An 18,693-nucleotide genomic window follows, 5' to 3' on the forward strand; every position below is an offset into this window, starting at 1 on the left:
GAAGCTGAAGCCAAGGAAAGGAGACTGAAGAATGAGGAGGCTAGAGAAGCCAGGAGACTTGAAGCTGAGAGGCTTGAAGCCGAGGAGGAGATGAGGCTACTTGTAGCTGAGGAGAAGGCAAGGATATTGGAGGCTGAGAAGAAAGAGAAGGCGAGAAAGTATGAGAAGGAAGAGGCTGAGAAGAATATGATGTTTAAGTTGGAGAAGACTCGGACTGAGGTTAATTCACCTCGTGGCTTCAGGAGAGAAGGAGTGAGGGAAGACAATGTACAAAGCCAGATGATGAAAAGTTTGAAGTTGATACCAGAGTTTGATGAGAAGATGGTGACAGAGTGGTTTAGGAGATTTGAGAAGGTCTCAGAATTTGATTGGCCTAAGGAGAGATGGGTTGGCCTTGTTGCCAATATGCTGAAGAGCAAGGCTTTAGAAGTTTATGATAGGATATCAGTAGAGGATTTGGAAGATTAAGAGGAGTTCAAGGTTTACATCCCAACAGCCTACAAGATAAATCCCGTGGTTTATAGGCTACAATTCCATGGAGGGAAGAAAAGGCCTAGTGACTCCTACCTTGAGTTTGCTTGCTAACTTGAGGAGACGTTCAAGAAGTGGATTGCTAGCGAGCAGGCCACTTCCTATCATAAATTAATGGAGCTCATGATAATGGAGCAGTTCATTAATGTGGCTGAGAAGGAGTTGGTATTGTTTCTCTGAGAGAAGAGATTTAAGAGTCTGAAGGAGGCAGCTATGTGGGCAGATGATGACCACGTGTTGGCGCACCAGCCTGTGCTACAGAGGATTGGTGGGATGTCTGGCAGGGCCAGTGATGGTTTGTCTGGAGGCACAGCCAGCACCAGTTCATCAGGAAGTCCACACTTTAGTAGTGGCATTGGAAATAAGTCTGGATGAGTAAGCCCTGGCATCTCAGTGGGTTTTTTTTTTTATTTGATTTTTGTTGCCCTTGGCCAGTGTCCCTCCTACATAAAAAAAAAAAAAAGTCTCCACCAAGCCCTCAATGGAGATAGACTGGGAGCATGCACCACAGCACTCTCAGGTACAGCACCCAGCCAATGTGTTAATATCATAAAAATACTAGGCACTTTAAATATAACTGTCTCAAGTTAGTGACAGCCACAGCTTCCAAGATCCCCAGAAGCTGGTGGCCCTGATTGTATCATGTGACAGAGGTGATGAGTGTGAGGAGATTCGGTCTGTGTTTGGTCATGAGGGTATAAAGGCTGAAAGTACTGCCCTCTCATCTGTTGTTACCTCACCATTCCCTGTGAGATCTGGATTAGACTGGTGCTGCCCTTTCTTATGTAGGGGCACTACTGAAATTGATGGGATTGAACACCCAGCAGCTGCTGTACAGAAATGTAAATGGGAGGTGAGTTGCCTCTGATAAGCCTGTCTGGTGCTGGGAATTGGTGCCATAGAAAGCTTCACTACAGCAGAGATGAGGCTTGTATGCACCCTAATGACTGCTGAGGCACAGGTGGAACTAGCAGAGGACCTGCCAGTGTCTGGCATTTATTTCCTTTTAGGGAATGACCTGGCAGGTGGAAGGGTTTGGGTGTAGCTCCCATCCAAGGAAACTCTCCCAGATGTGGAGGCTGCTGATGTTCATAATTCTGTTTCTGTTGTCATTCACCCTAAGGCAGGCTGAGCACCCCATGCATCAGGTGCTCATGGGTTCTGCAGCTTCTGAGGTTGACTGCAATAAGGCAGGACCACCACAAGAGGAGTGCAGTTCTTGATAATGCTGCAGTGGGGGTAGAGTGCCCAGAGGCCTGCCTTGCTGCTAGTAAGGGTCTGGACAAGTCAGAGTCGGACTCATGTCTGAGTCAGTGTGCTGGAGCTGACTGCAGAAATGCAGAGCCATTGTAGAAAGCACATGACTTTGTTGGAAGTGTTACAGAGGGCAACACTCCCAACACCAAACACCTCAAAACAACAACACTCCCAAGAACAAATGAGTGATGGGGCAGTAATGGTAGAATAATGTGGTGGGCAATATTAGTCTTGGCTGGAGAGGATGGCTAAATCCTGATCTCTTGTATAGTGCTTAAAATGGCTCAAACCAGTCCTGAATAGTAGTAGTAGTTGTAGTACTAATGTAATGTAGTATAATGAAGTGAAATGTAGTAGTAGTATGCAGTAACACAATAGTAACTTGTAGTGTAGTATAAGGAAGTGAAGTGAAGTGTAATACTAGTATTTTTTTTTTTTTTTATGTAGGAAGGATACTGGCCAAGGGCAACAAAAATCTAATAAAAAAAATGCCCACTGAAATGCCAATCCCATAAAAGGGTCAAAGCAGTGGTCAAAAATTGGTGGGTAAGTGTCTTGAAACCTCCCTCTTGAAGGAATTCAAGTCATAGGAAGGTGGAAATACAGAAGCAGGCAGGGAGTTCCAGAGTTTACCAGAGAAAGGGATGAATGATTGAGAATACTGGTTAACTCTTGCATTAGAGAGGTGGACAGAATAGGGGTGAGAGAAAGAAGAAAGTCTTATGCAGCGAGGCTGCGGAAGGAGGGGAGGCATGCAGTTAGCAAGATCAGAAGAGCAGTTAGCATGAAAATAGCGGTAGAAGACAGATAGATATGCAACATTGCAGCAGTGAGAGAGAGGCTGAAGACAGTCAGTTAGAGGAGAGGAGTTGATGAGACGAAAAGCTTTTCATTCCACCCTGTCTAGAACAGCAGTATGAGTGGAACCCCCCCAGACATGTGAAGCATACTCCATACAAGGACGGATAAGGCCCTTGTACAGAGTTAGCAGCTGGGGGGGGTGAGAAAAACTGGCGGAGACGTCTCAGAACACCTAACTTCATAGAAGCTGTTTTAGCTAGAGATGAGATGTGAAGTTTCCAGTTCAGATTATAAGTAAAGGACAGACCGAGGATGTTCAGTGTAGAAGAGGGGGACAGTTGAGTGTCATTGAAGAAGAGGGGATAGTTGTCTGGAAGGTTGTGTCGAGTTGATAAATGGAAGAATTGAGTTTTTGAGGCATTGAACAATACCAGGTTTGCTCTGCCCCAATCAGAAATTTTAGAAAGATCAGAAGTCAGGCGTTCTGTGGCTTCCCTGCATGATATGTTTTACCTCCTGAAGGGTTGGACGTCTATGAAAAGACGTGGAAAAGTGCAGGGTGGTATCATCAGCGTAGGAGTGGATAGGACAAGAAGTTTGGTTTAGAAGATCATTAATGAATAATAAGAAGAGAGTGGGTGACAGGACAGAACCCTGAGGAACACCACTGTTAATAGATTTATGAGAAGAACAGTGACCGTCTACCACAGCAGCAATAGAATGGTCAGAAAGGAAACTTGAGATGAAGTTACAGAGAGAAGGATAGAAACCGTAGGAGGGTAGTTTGGAAATCAAAGCTTTGTGCCAGACTCTATCAAAGGCTTTTGATATGTCCAAGGCAACAGCAAAAGTTTCACCAAAATCTCTAAAAGAGGATGACCAAGACTCAGTAAGGAAAGCCAGAAGATCACCAGTAGAGCGGCCTTGACAGAACCCATACTGGTGATCAGATAGAAGGATTGTGAAGTGATAGATGTTTAAGAATCTTCCTGTTGAGGATAGATTCAAAAACTTTAGATAAGCAGGAAATTAAAGCAATAGGACGGTAGTTTGTGGGATTAGAGCGGTCACCCTTTTTAGGAACAGGTTGAATGTAGGCAAATTTCCAGCAAGAAGGAAAGGTAGATGTTGACAGACAGAGCTGAAAGAGTTTGACTAGGCAAGGTGCAAGCACAGAGGCACAGTTTTGGAGAACAATAGGAGGGACCCCATCAGGTCCATAAGCCTTCCGAGGGTTTAGGCCAGTGAGGGCATGGAAAAGATCATTGCAAAGAATTTTAATAGGTGGCATGAAGTAGTCAGAGGGTGGAGGAGAGGGAGGAACAAGCCCAGAATCATCCAAGGTAGAATTTTTAGCAAAGGTTTGAGCAAAGAGTTCAGCTTTAGAAATAGATGTGATAGCAGTGGTGCCATCTGGTTGAAGTAGAGGAGGGAAAGAAGAAGAAGCAAAGTTATTGGAGATATTTTTGGCTAGATGCCAGAAATCCCGAGGGGAGTTAGATCTTGAAAGGTTTTGACATTTTCTGTTAATGAAGGAGTTTTTGGCTAGTTGGAGAACAGACTTGGCATGGTTCCGGGCAGAAATATAAAGTGCATGAGATTCTGGTGATGGAAGGCTTAAGTACCTTTTGTGGGCCACCTCTCTATCATGTATAGCACGAGAACAAGCTGTGTTAAACCAAGGTTTAGAAGGTTTAGGACGAAAAAAAGAGTGAGGAATGTACGCCTCCATGCCAGACACTATCACCTCTGTTATGCGCTCAGCACACAAAGACGGGTCTCTGACACGGAAGCAGTAGTGATTCCAAGGAAAATCAGCAAAATACCTCCTCAGGCAAAACGCCAGAGGCACCTTCGCTTAGGGGGATCCTGAGGAGGGATTGGAGTGATAGGACAAGATACAGATATGAGATTGTGATCGGAGGAGCCCAATGGAGAAGAAAGGGTGACAGCATAAGCAGAAGGATTAGAGGTCAGGAAAAAGGTCAAGAATGTTGGGTGTATCTCCAAGACGGTCAGGAATACGAGTAGGGTGTTGCACCAATTCCTCTAGGTCATGGAGGATAGCTAAGTTGTAGGCTAGTTCACCAGGATGGTCAGTGAAGGGAGAGGAAAGCCAAAGCTGGTGGTGAACACTGAAGTCTCCAAGAATGGAGATCTCTGCAAAAGGGAAGAGGGTCATAATGTGCTCCACTTTGGAAGTTAAGTAGTCAAAGAATTTCTTATAGTCAGAGGAGTCAGGAAAGAGGTATACAGCACAGATAAATTTAGTATGAGAGTGACTTTGTAGTCGTAGCCAGATGGTGGAAAACTCGGAAGATTCAAGAGCGTGGGCACGAGAGCAGGTTAAGTCATTGCGCACATAAACGCAGCATCCAGCTTTGGATCGAAAATGAGGATAGAGAAAGTAGGAGGGAACAGAAAAGGGGCTACTGTCAGTTGCCTCAGACACCTGAGTTTAAGTGAGGAAAAGAAGATGAGGTTTAGAAGAGGAGAGGTGGTGTTCTACAGATTGAAAATTAGATCTTGGACTGCGAATGTTGCAGAAGTTAATGAAGAAAAAGTTGAGGGGGGTGTCAAGACACTTAGGGTCGTCGACAGAAAGGCAGTCCGACATGGGGACATTTATGGTCCCCTCCCCAGATGGGGACTCCAAGGCTGGTGTAGGAGTCGCCATGATGATTTTAAAATTTTTGGGTGAAGGGTGTGTGTGTTATTAGGTGCTTGTAGTTTTGTGAGGAGGAAGAGAGTTGTCTTTAGAGGGCAGGCTGTGACTGCCCCCTTGTGTTGTGAGACACAAAGGGAAACGTTCAGTGAGGTCACAGCTGGGTTTAATGATAAGTTCACAGCACCCCCTGAACAGTGCTTTAGACCTCACTGGGAGTAATTATCGTTTCGGCAGGTGTCTACTGCCTCCTCCTACTAAGGAGGAGGCCTCCTACCTACTAATGCAGTATACAATAGTAACAAAAGTCCAAAGAATAATGATTACATTCTCTCTCTCTCTCTCTCTCTCTCTCTCTCTCTCTCTCTCTCTCTCTCTCTCTCTCTCTCTCTCTCTCTCTCTTACTTTATCTCGTAGCTGGTGAGCAAGGTGCAGGGCTGTGGTGAAGCAAACCAGTACAGGGGTGAGCCATGGCATAGAACATTCTGCCTGAACACTTTCAAATTTCATGGTCCCACTGGTGCTAGACAAATGGTACACAGCTAGTACCAGCTTGTGTGCCTGCAGGTAGAAACTAATGGCAATGTCCCCAGGAAGTGGTGGAGTTAAGGATTTCTGTGGAAGATTGAAAAAATATACAAATTAATATGTACACAGGGTGTAACACAAGTTTCTGCAGATATTGCCAGAGGTGAAAGTAGAGGTTATTCTATCTGCTTATATTGCCAAAAATGAAAGTACAGGTTATTTTAAGTTGAAAATGTTCTATGCACATATGCATTTTGAGGCATTGTTTACCTGTAGTATGAAATTCAAGTGTGGCTGGTAGTAAATACAACAACCTGGCCAGACAGGTAACCACAATGGAGAAACATCCTTTCCACACACTCCACATTACTTTAACTTATGCAATACAGTCTGAACTTATTCACTGTTACTGTCTCAGAGGGAAACTGTGTGATCTGACTAATAATCGGCTGATTTGCTGCTAGCTTCACTCCTTCCCACTCCCTACCTGGGCAATGCATGGTGCCATGCAGCCTATTATTTTATTTGCCATTTATTACATTCATACTATCATTGTGTATTGTTTATTGGTATTCGGTATTAGTACATTGTTGTCACTCGTCTCGTCAAGGAATACTGTAAACTTTAGAAATCATGACTGAAATATTCACAATTTCAGATCCTCGCCATGGATACCCACCTGGCCCGGCCATTGTATCTGTTGCCAGGCCACACTTGAATTTCATGCCACAGCTAAAACAGCACCTCAGAATGCATATGTGCACAGAACACTTTCCTCTTAGAATGACCTGTACTTTCACCTCTGGCAATATTTGCTGAAACTCATGTTACACCCTGTATAGAAATGCATTCATATAAACACCTTGAAACTACAAACAATCAAGCTACAATAAGTTTCTTAGCAGGTGTCTACAGGAAGGTGATGGCAAAGTTCAAGTTGAAGTAATTGGTTTACTAACGTAGATAATTATATTATGATTAATAACATAAAAATAAACATAACATAAATCTTAAACCTCAATATAACAGGTCTGTCCTAATAATGTCTACATAAATGAACCAATAATTTGTTTTTTATTTATTTTTTCATCCAGTTCCTATAATGAATCAGGGCTAGGACAGTATCTTCTACTTTGGCTTTGACATCTGGAAACCATTACCCTTTCTTAACCTCAGATTATGTCCACAATTCAAATAATTCAAATGTATGCACATGAGGGCCCATCAGCTAACATCTGTATGCATTACCACTGTACCTTGGCAGCTCCCAATAATGAGAGAAAGAGAAACTTTTTTTTCAACTATGTATTGGTATTCTGCTACTTCAAGTATCTATTGGTATTCTGCTACCATTTGATACCTGATTCTGGCATTTCTTCACATGAAATGAACAAATGGACAGTCCCAAGTACTGGTTTTCCATATTAAAAGTCACAAAATCAACAACTGCACATGCACATTGTGGCTCACTACTGGGCAACTTTGGGTATGCTACAATGGCATCCTTGTTAACACAATGAAACAACCAATGCTACACAAACTATTGAACAGACTATGCATCTCACTGAAATAAAGAGAAATACCAATCTTTGGTAATCACACCTAGCCTTCATTTCTGGTTACAGTAACATTAACCACGGGGTTTCCCATACCCACCACTTCTAGGAAAAATAATAAAATGCATTTTATCAAACTGAACATATAAATAGAACTTTTTATATTCTTTCTATCATTTAGGCACTTCACAACAGCAACTGCTTGGTGAAAGAACTGTTTTTTATAACTGAAAGTATGTGAAACTGGTTTAAAAGTAACACTGTAGGGAGTAAAATTTAACAAAAAAAGCCTGCAGCTAAAATTCTCAAAATTAGCCACCTTTCCCTTGGTCCTGTGAACCATTGATGACTAGCTTAACATCACAATCATGTGATAGCTACAGCAAAGAATAATGGAAAACAGTACATTTTTAATTACCAAATAATAAATTCTTTACAAGTGACTGTTTCCTTACCATATTACCATGAGCAAAGATCAATTTAATGAAACGATTATTATGAAACATTAGTCAACAGTTAGCACACAAGAAGCTTAGGTATAATTTTTAATCATTATAACTCACCTCAGTTTTACATGTTACTCATGTAGATTGCATAGAAGTGGCTTATACAAACAACTTTGTCACATTTTACAGACCAGAATCTTGTCTTTTTTTTTTTTCAGGCTGAGGACAGACTACATATTGTATGATGGATTTCTTCATCTCAGCAACATATGGCATATATTACATTTAACAATATCAGTAAATGTAGGTAATACAAACAGAATTTTTTCCATCACATCTTATGACTAGCCTTAGGTGCAGCAAACTCAATCTCCTAAACTTAGACAGGATGTAAAGCTTTTTTGACTTAACTATAGAGTGAATCTCTTGGTGCCTGGCAACATTTAAAATATGGCATGGTATCATTACATTGGGATGTGACTGACCCAAAGTTAGCATTTAAGAATTAAGAGATGCTGTAGCATCTTTATGCATAGATTTAGAAAAATAAGTCCTTTTGGGACACTTAAGACCCATGTTATAGCTTAGCTTCAATATTTTGTGATGTATACCAGCTAAGTTCAGCTGTATGAAGTTGCATCCTCCAGGTTTAATTACCTAACCAGTGTGCTGTATATGATTTCTTTTTTTCTTCTTACAAGGCAAGTAAATGTCCACAGACATTTACTGGAATAAAATATCCCAAAACATAAATTAATGCCAAGTGCAGCAAAATGACACCTACTCAAACAATCCACTGTATTTTATTTAATTGCATGAAGAGGCCAGTAGAAGATTCTCAAAGGTAAAATGACCATGTGACACCATGCAAGTACACAACTTTTTAGCTGTCACAATCAGCATTACTTGCTAGTAATATTCCAGATTTGAAAAAGAAAAAATATCCTGCTGTAGATAAGGCTGAATGGAAAACAACCATATGCATGTGTTTTCAGGCGCGCGGTGCAACAACGACGTAACCGAGAAATGGAAGTTTCGAGAAAAACGCGCTCAAAGTTAAACACTGATTGCGCACCATAGGATACCCTTAAATAAGTAAGTATTATACATCATTTGAAAGGTCTTGGGTAGTTCTGTTTGGGGATGTAGGTTTCAAAGTGATAGGTGACGATTTTGGGTGGATGACTTACGCGTTAATTAACGCGTATACCGTAGGTAATAATTTTTTTTCCCGATATTGTTTTCATTTGTTAATAATGTGTTAGAGCCTATTACACATAGTATTAGGTGAAAGTTTCATGAAGATTGGTACATAAATAAATTTTTTATGATTTTTTTTCCGAGCGTAAAAAATAAAACTTACTCATTACCGGCATGTTATTTCTCCGCACTACGCTCGACTTTGAGCCTTAGTACAGGTGCTTAGATGGTCGAATATGACTTGGCCGACATCACCACGAGACTTTTACACCCTTCTACCACACGGAGCAGGCAAAAACACGAAATCTCAAATTTCACGGTTACGTCGTTGTTGCACCGCGCGCCTGTTTTAAAGTCTTTCTGTTATTTAATTAATAAACAGCTAGCAGTTAGCAGAGTAGTGGTGGCTCTGACAAGTTACTGCCACTGCCATGGTGATAGAGTACATGTGGAATAAAAAAAGAATGATGTTGAGAGAAAGAAGAAAGGATAAATGGCAATTCAAAGAAGCAGATTGGAATAGGTTTTTCTCATCTCTCTCTCTCTCTCTCTCTCTCTCTCTCTCTCTCTCTCTCTCTCTCTCTCTCTCTCTCTCTCTGAGTCATGGTAATCCCACTATTGTCTGTTACTATGATCTGAGAGGTCAGGGGAGTTTTGAGTGGCCACAACGGAAGTGATTTCAGGCGGGAGTTGCCAAAGCAAGAGCTTCTGCCTGCTACTCCACCATCTTCCCAGCCACCTCCCACCCCGACATCAGCTGATTTACTGGACATTGAGTTCAAAGTCATGATTGACAAGTTCATCACCGAAGCTCTGTATACATATGAAACTAGAAGATGAAGGTGTCAGTTCAAATATGTGATGAGAAAAGAAATTCTGATATCATAATATGGCAAAACATAATGATACATTGTAAAATAATTATCTGAGGGATAGTTTTGCTATAAAGGAGGCAAGTAGCAAGAAGCAAGTAGCCTGGCAACACATTATCCCTCATGCCTACCATAGTGAATAAAAGCCTATGTCAGCACGCAGAAGAAATGGGGTGAAAATGTTGTTACAAAGGTCTCATGGTTTGTTTATGTAACAGTTTTTTTTTAAATCTGCTTATACCATCATATTTAAGAGACTTTTATTTACAAGATGAAAGAGTTTATTTTAGCATTAATACCATAGCTGCTGAATATGGCAGCCATAAGTAAAATGTCTTATAAACATTTTTGAGCAATGTTTTGACTTCAACTTATCATATTTTTATAAATGTTCTGCATCTACTGCTGAGTCTAATGGTATCAACCAAAATGCCCTATCTAGTTTCTGAGGTGAAATACAGCAGATAATAATATAAAATGCCATCCTCTGGCTTCCAGTTATAATGTACAAAATTTCTTCTTCTCACCAACTTTCTTACTCTCATTCTCACTTCTCACTCTTGCCTAAGAGAGAGAGAGAGAGAGAGAGAGAGAGAAAGAGAGAGAGAGAGAGAGAGAGAGAGAGAGAGAGAGAGAGAGAGAGAGAGAGAGAGAGAGAGAGAGAGAGAGAGAGAGAGAGAGAGAGAGAGAGAGAGAGAGAGAGAGAGAGAGAGAGAGAGAGAGAGAAAGGGGGTGGAGCCAGGTAGCAGCCAATCAGGAGTTTGCTGCTCGTGATGTCACTGCAGAAGGTAGGGGGTAGCTAGTCTAAGTAAATTAAAAATCTTGCAACTTTGAAAGAAATATGCAAATGGGAGTTTATCAGCCTATGTGACTGCAACTGACCAGGTGCATGACTGCTTAGTGCTCACAATGGACTCTTACTAACACAGACCTTGACTTTATAGATGTCTCTCATGAAGATCTGGCAGATGTGATAAGTGACGAGGGTAGTCTTGCCATGGGATTTGAAAGTGGCAAGAAAGAGTATGATGACATAGATAGTGAAGAGTGTCTCCCACAGAGAATTAATAAGACATTGCTAAAATGCCAAAACTCACTCAAAGCACCCATTATGGGGAAACATTACCAAAAATGTGTCTTTTGAGTGTTTTCAGCTTGTAAGGTATCAAAGCACTAAAAAGCCATGGAAAACACCCTATATGGACAAAAACATGTCTTTTGAGTGTATTAGGCATCAAAATGCTAAAATGCCTTCAAAGAAACCTGCATGGGAAAACAAAACATTACCAAAAAATGTGCCTTTTGAGTAACAAATGAGGTAACAAAATGCTAAAATGCATGCAAAACACCCTGTATGAAGAAACAGAATAACACTTCTAAAATGTTCATTTTGAGTGTTTTGGAGCTTGTTTGGTACCAAAAAAGCTAAAATGCATGAAAAGCAATCTATATGGAGGAAGAGAACAACATTATCAAAAACATGTCTTTTGAGTGTTTTTGAGCTTCTAAAGTATCAAAATGCTAAAAGGCATACAAAACACCATATACGGAGAAACAGACCAACATTACCTAAAATGTGTCTTTTTGAGTGTTTTTGAGCTTCTTAAGTACTAATATGCTAAAAGGGATGCAAAACATCCTATAAGAACAAATAGAACAACATTATGAAAAACGTGTCTTTTGAGTGTTTTTGAGTTTATGAAAACACCAAAATGCATGCAAAGCACCCTATATGGCAAAAAGAAACCACATTGCCAGAAACGTGTGTTTTGGGTGTTTTTAAGTGTCAGACACTTAAAATGCATACAAAGCACCTTATATGGAAAAAATATGTGTGTGTGTGTGTATCTTCTGAGCGCTTTTCAGTTTGTTAGGTACCAAAATGCTAAAACACATGAAAAGCACCCTATATGAAGAAACAGAACAACATTGCCAAAAACATGTATTTTGAATGTTTTTGAGCTTGTTAGATACCAAAATGTTAAAATGCATGTAAAGCACTTGATATGAAGAAACAAAACATTACCATAAATGTGTCTTTTGAGTGTTTTTGACATTGTTAGGTAAGGTACCACAATACTAAATGGCATGCAAAATTAAACTTTTGATGAGAAATAGAAAAACATTACCAAATACATGTCTTTTGAGTGTTTTGAGTTTGTTAGGTATCAAAATGCAAAAATGCATGGAAAGCACTCTGTATGGGAATATAATGACCTTACCAGAAACATTTGCTTTGGGTGTTTTCATCGTATTAAGCACTAAAATACAAACACCTGTAAAGCACCATTTATAGGAAAACAAAACATTGCCAAAACCTTGTCTTTTGAATGTTTTGAGCATCTTGAGTACCAAAACTCTAAGATGCATGCAAAACACCCTATATGAAGAAACAAAACAACATTACTATAAATGTCTATTTTGAATGTTTTTGAGGTTGTTAGGTACCAAAAATACTAAAATGCATGAAAAGCATCCTATATGGAGAAAGAGAACATTACCAAAAATGTTTCTTTTGAGTGTTTTTGAGCTTCTTAAGTACCAAAATTCCAAAATGCATGCAAAGCATCCTATATGTTTTATCCATTTAGAGTGCTTTCCATCTGTTTTAGCTCAAAAACACTCAAAATACACATTTCTGGTAATGTGCTTGGATTTTAGCATTTTAGTAACTAAGAAGCTCAAAACACTCAAAATGCACATTTTTTATGATGTTCTTTTTTCATATAGGATGTTTTGCTTGTCTTTCAACATTTTAGCAACTAAGAAGCTCAAAATCACTCAAAAGATACATTTATAGTAATAATGTTTTTAGTAATGTTTTGTTTTCCCATATAGAGTGCTTTGCAGGTGTTTTAGCATTTTGGTGCCTAATACATTCATAAACACCCAAAAGACACATTTCTGATAATGTTGATTCATTTCCCCATATTAGATGTTTTGCATGCATTTTTGTATTTTGGTAACCAATAGGCTCAAAAAAATTAAAAACATGTTTTTTTCATAATGTTGTTCTATTTGTCCATAAAAGGGCCTTTTCCATGCCTTTTAGAGTTTTGGTACCTAACAAGTTCAGAACACTCAAAAGACACATTTTTGGTAATGTTCTGTTTCTCCATATAGGGTACTTTTCATGCATTTTAGCATTTTGATGATATTGTGGTGCTTTACGAAAAGCTTACGACTGTATTTAAGCATTATGAGTAAAAAAGTGCGGCTGTCAAATTACCTATTTCTCACAAACCTTCTGGCCAGTCTCTGTTAGTTTCTGTCAACCAATTAGTAGCCACTGTGTAACTATGCCCTTCCTCTTTCACCCACAAGAAGAGCAAGGTCAATCAATTCACATGAGAATAGTGTATAGTAACATGAGAATAGTGTATAGTAACACTATAGTAACATCAAAACAGCTATCCTCACTGTCTTCTCTACTAACATTACTTTCAAGGTTGTATGGGAACTTGTTTACTGTACAAGCCTAGGTTATAGATGAAGTTTTACCTTGTGTAGCAGACCTATGGTACAACTAAGTAACCTAAGCTGTGTACAGGCCTGAGAACATTAGGCTACTTTGCTAGAGTTGTCTGTTTTGGGTGGTGGTAAGAGACTGTTGTACAGGTAAACACTAGAGCAGGTTCTATTGTTGTCCCCTAGGGATTTGAAGTATATCTGATTTGGGATATGCTGCGTATGTGCTTATAAGCACTAGGGTAAGGGGACTCAAATCCTATCCAATCCTGGACTATTGCTATTTAATGTGATCACTGAAGTGATTTTTTTAATCTTAAATTGAAATAGTTATTACCCTCACTAATATTAATATTTTGCTGGAAATAATATATTTCTGACAGCTGGATACAGTACTTGTAAAATCTTGCTAACCCGACTGCACTTTCAACTGCATGCATTCTATGAAAATGATAGACCAAAATGCCTCACTAACAAATATGAATTTCAAATGGTTTTGTTTCACAATAAAATTAAGGAAGATACTGTAGCTTGTAGCTGTCTCTCACATCAAACAAACAAAAAAATTTTAGTATTACAAAAGCATAATTTATTCATGCTTCAGCCTACCTTCCATGCTACAATGTCTCACAGTAAAGGCCCAAGGCATATCTCTACAATACATTATATTACTAACCATATTCCTGCTGGACAAGAGATCATCAATCGTCTTCTTTCGAGGAATCAGCAAGCTACTCCTTCCCTTCTGCAGTAGCTTAATGAGTTGACAAAGAATATTGAGAGTTTCACTGCTTGTCCTGGAGATAAAAATTGAGGAAAAAAATAATTGTGCATGCATAATTACCTAGCTGTAACATACAGAGCTTAAACCATGGTCATATATCTTTGCCTCTATATTCTTATTTATCCAATATTTTCTTCATTTTATGAACATTAATTGCTTCTATCATATTTTCAAGTCTATTCTAGACTTGGGAGAACTTAAGAATTTTATTTTATTTAATCATCTGTCTTGATTCAACTTTTCCCATGTCCCCTTAAACATCAGCCTCTAACATCCCCCAAAATAATGTGTGTACAAAGTTGCATTAATCTACTTGCATCATGAAGGACCTGTCTTCAGCCTCTCTCTCACCACCACAATGTTGCATATCTAGCTGTCTCCTACTGCTATTTTCATGCTAACTGCTCTTCTGATCTTGCTAACTGCATGCCTCCCCTCCTCCCGCGGCCTCGCTGAAAAAGACTTTCTTCTTTCTCTCACCCCTATTCTGTCCACCTCTCTAATGCAAGAGTTAACCAGTATTCTCAATCATTCATCCCTTTCTCTGGTAAACTCTGGAACTCCCTGCCTGCTTCTGTATTTCCACCTTCCTGTGACTTGAATTCCTTCAAGAGGGAGGTTTCAAGACACTTATTCATCAATTTTTGACCACTGCTTTGACCCTTTTATGGGACTGGCATTTCAGTGGGCATATTTTTTTTATTGGATTTTGTTGCCCTTGGCCAGTGTCCTTCCTACATAAGAAAAAAAAAAGTCTACATATTTATATTTCCCCAGTTTTCTATTTAGTTTCATATACACTCTGAACCTCTCTCTCTCTCTCTCTCTCTCTCTCTCTCTCTCTCTGTAGTCTATTTCTGGTATCTATATCCTGTATGTCTATTTGCAAAGCTATATATATATATATATATATATATATATATATATATATATATATATATATATATATATATATATATATATATATATATATATATATATATATATATATATATATATATGAAGTAAACCAATGTTTTAGTTACTCAGTGATGAGGTTACGATCACCCATTAGTATCATAATCCCATACAGGAATCATATTTTAACGGACTGACTCAGTGATCACATATCAAAGGCAAAATAAAATAATCAGGCTAATGTAATAATTTTCTAAGAGCAATTAATTGTTGAAACTTAGTCAAGTATAATTCTTGTTAAGGTTTGTCAGAATAAGTTAGTTAAGCTTAATCTGGATTATTTTTTATTTTAAGGTTAGTTAGAATAAGTTTGGTATTAAGCCTGTGAAAGGGAATAAATGCCTTAGAGGTTAAGGAGTTTTTTTTTTTATGGTCTATGATGGGGGTGTACCCTTATACAGTGGACAAAATGGTGAGTTCTTAAAGGTATAGTAATTCATTATGTTTTAGGGGTAAACCATGCTCCAGGTGCAAAGGCTAGCTCATTCTTTGAATTCCCACATGAATGAGGTACTAAAATGGGAGCACAATTTAACAACTGTTTGGATGGGGAGTAATGATATCACAAGTAATACTGACCAAGAAATCGTTTTCAATCACATCAAAGAGATCTGCCACGTTATCGAGAAAAACTGCCAGTCTATAGTGAAACTATAGTTGAAACTAAACTCCATCCCAGAAATCTTTCTCATTAACAATATAAGAAAATTCAATGTGTTATTAAAAACATGATAAGGAAAACTTTATGTACGAAACATTCATTCCAATAACATACAATTTGTAGAACTAGCTGGAGACGGAATACACTGGAGTGAAGCTGGCTGAATGAAAGTTGAATAGAAATTCTAAAAGCTTATCAAACGTTTCATTGGAGAAGACAACTCTGATGAGTGAGGCGAGGTTAACAGGTTACTGAAATGTACACCCATACCGAAAGTTAACGAGGATCAAGCCTCTACCTGTGACCCCTGAAACTGCATCTCACCCCATTGTGAGAAGTCCAATTAAAAAGAAGAAAAAATCAAAGAGAAACCACTATTATCATGGTGGGGTTCATGTGATTAATTAGTGGGAAATAAAAACTTTACTCCAACATTACAGAACTCACCACCAGATAGTGAGGTCACAAATAATTTCAGTGCTTTAGAACAGGAAGTAGATTACCTCAAAGGTGTATTAGCCCAACAAAACAAAGTTATTCAAATCACAGGAAAAACAAAATTGCAAGACATTCCTGTTCTGGAGCTTAACCAACTACAACTCAATGCAACCACACAACAAAAAAATTTTCTTTGAGCTAATAGAAGAATATAGTGATAATGACCTGAGGAGAGTGCAAGTAGCCAAAGGCCAAGTACGCTCTAAGCTAGCAACTCTGGGATGGAGTCTAGTCTAGTGAGGTGAGGTTTCTAGACACTTATCCTTCAATTTTTGACTACCGCTTTGGACCCTTTTTGTGGGACTGGCATTTCAGTGGGCATTTTTTTTTTATCGGATTTTTATTGCCCTTGGTCGGTGTCCCTCCTACATAAAAAAAAAAAAAAAAAAAAAACTAATTTATAACCATTAAACAAAACATCAATGTAACAAGTGGGAAGATCTTAAACAATTACTAAGAACAGAATTCTCCACCAATGAAAATTTTGATAGAGCATGGTAAGAAATAGATTCTGTAAACTATGATTGGGCTGAGTCACCACAAACCTTTACTAATAAATTTACTTGTCAATATGCCATTCTAGAAATGTGTTTCACCAAAGAGAAATTGCCAGATCATGACAAAATGATCAAAAGAAAATTATGGCAGGGTTTAACTCAAGAATCAAAGGCTAAATTGGAAGGATTCTTGGATGAGGATTACCCACTGAATATATTCATTGATAGAGTGGAACATGAACACCAGTGGCTTGAAGTCATGCATGCTTCTTTTTCTAGAGTTAGAAACAAGAAAACATCTACAAATTCTATTGAAACAACCTGAGAATTGCCTACCTAACCCTAACAAGGTGCCTAAAACAAATGCTACGTCCAGTGAATCCTCAGAAGTTGAACAGCTCAAAAGGCAGACAAGAGATTTAACTGAACAGGTAGGAAAATTACATACTCAAACACGTCAACCACGACCAAAAGAGTATTGCTCACACTGTTGGTCACACACACATACCTTGAGAGAATGTTGGCAGAGACCAACCTGTTGAACTTGCTTTGATTGCAAGAGGCATGGATGTTGGTGTGGAAACAAAAACTGTCCAGGCCAACCAGCCAACCGAACGTGACTAACTCAGGGACACACCTCTCCAGTTATCAGTTTGGATATCAACAATAAAATCATGAGAATGGTGGTAGATACTGGTACTGGTCATACCCTTATCAAAGAATCTGCTGCAAATAAACTAGGGAGTGGAATAAATAAGACACAATATGCCTAGTTTGCAAGGTGTCACAAGTTCTCCTCTCAGGATTATCGGCATGGTTTGGTTAGAAATAGGTGTAGGTAACGATAGTGTACATAAACAGTGGGTTACAGTAGTCCCAAACCGATACCTTGATGCCAAACTACTGCTGGGTATGGATATACTCGGGAAAATTACTTTTCAATGGAATGGAAAATCAGGCATAATTGTACAGGGTAATGTTTCTTATGTAGTTGGTCACATAAAACGACAAAAAGGAAAAGTTGAGAGAATTCAAAACATTCCTCCACCACTAACCCAAGGTGATATCACCAAAAAGGTGAATCTCACTAAGCCCATTCTTATACAGCCCTATCAATCACAATTTGTTCCTATCCAGGTGAAGGAAAACCCAAATACCACCTTGCTGGTTCAGACTCAAGCTAATGTAAGTCACAATAGTTTATCATTCCTAACTAAGGTAAATACCCACAACACCATCTACCTTTCTTTTGTGAACAACACAAGTTTTATGTAACACCTGAGAAATTCAGAATGATCTCCCAATCACAGATCAGGCAAACACCCAAGGTAGTGGGTCAGAATGACTGACAGAAATAATAAAGCAGCAGAAATTAAACCACCTTACTTGCTAACAAAGAAAATAATTAAATTCAGCTATTCTAGTTCACAATGAACTATTCATTCTCGATAAAAGAGATGACAGGACCCCCAGTGAAGATTAATGTAGCCGACCCGAGACCCAGTCATGGCCCTAGATATCGTTACACTGAGGAAGCAGACACTGATAGCTGAAATGTTACAAGACATGAAAGATAGGAAAATAAATGAGAAGTCAACATCTGCATGGGTTTCACCCATAGTCTTGGTAAATAAACCCAATGCTAGTAAGAGGATGTGTCTGGACTACCAACACATTAACAAACATCTTAGTACTGATATTTATCCCTGATATTCATTACACTTAGTCTTAAGTATCCCATTTTCTTTTTTTAGCTCCTCTACTGCCTCTTTCATCTCATTGTTTTATCTTTAAAGCACTCTCACATTCACTATACTTCTTTCTCAATTCCTTGTTTTCCATAATAAGTTCGTCCCGTTTTTCCAGAATGCCAGAGATCAGTTCCCTCATGCACCTTATTTCTCTCTCTACACTGATTATCCCCTTCATATTTCCTTTCTCTTCTCTGAATCCTGAAAAATCCCTTTCTCCA

The 18,693-nt window shown here is 38.9% G+C and overlaps 1 protein-coding gene across 2 annotated transcripts in view; it reads right to left on the minus strand.

Annotated features, from left to right (window-relative positions):
- The window catches only part of LOC135114289 (protein rogdi-like), a 47,809-nt gene that overhangs the window by 16,315 nt on the left and 12,801 nt on the right, over positions 1 to 18,693 (minus strand). For both annotated transcript variants that reach the window (XM_064030176.1, XM_064030178.1), the window contains exons 5-6: positions 14,001 to 14,121; positions 5,660 to 5,869 (exon numbers count right to left, since the gene is read on the minus strand). In XM_064030176.1, coding sequence (XP_063886246.1) covers positions 5,660 to 5,869; positions 14,001 to 14,121 — 331 coding nt within the window. The remainder of the gene's footprint in view (positions 1 to 5,659; positions 5,870 to 14,000; positions 14,122 to 18,693) is intronic.

Source organism: Scylla paramamosain, chromosome 27 (assembly GCF_035594125.1).
Source record: "Scylla paramamosain isolate STU-SP2022 chromosome 27, ASM3559412v1, whole genome shotgun sequence".
Classification (NCBI taxonomy): domain Eukaryota; kingdom Metazoa; phylum Arthropoda; class Malacostraca; order Decapoda; family Portunidae; genus Scylla; species Scylla paramamosain.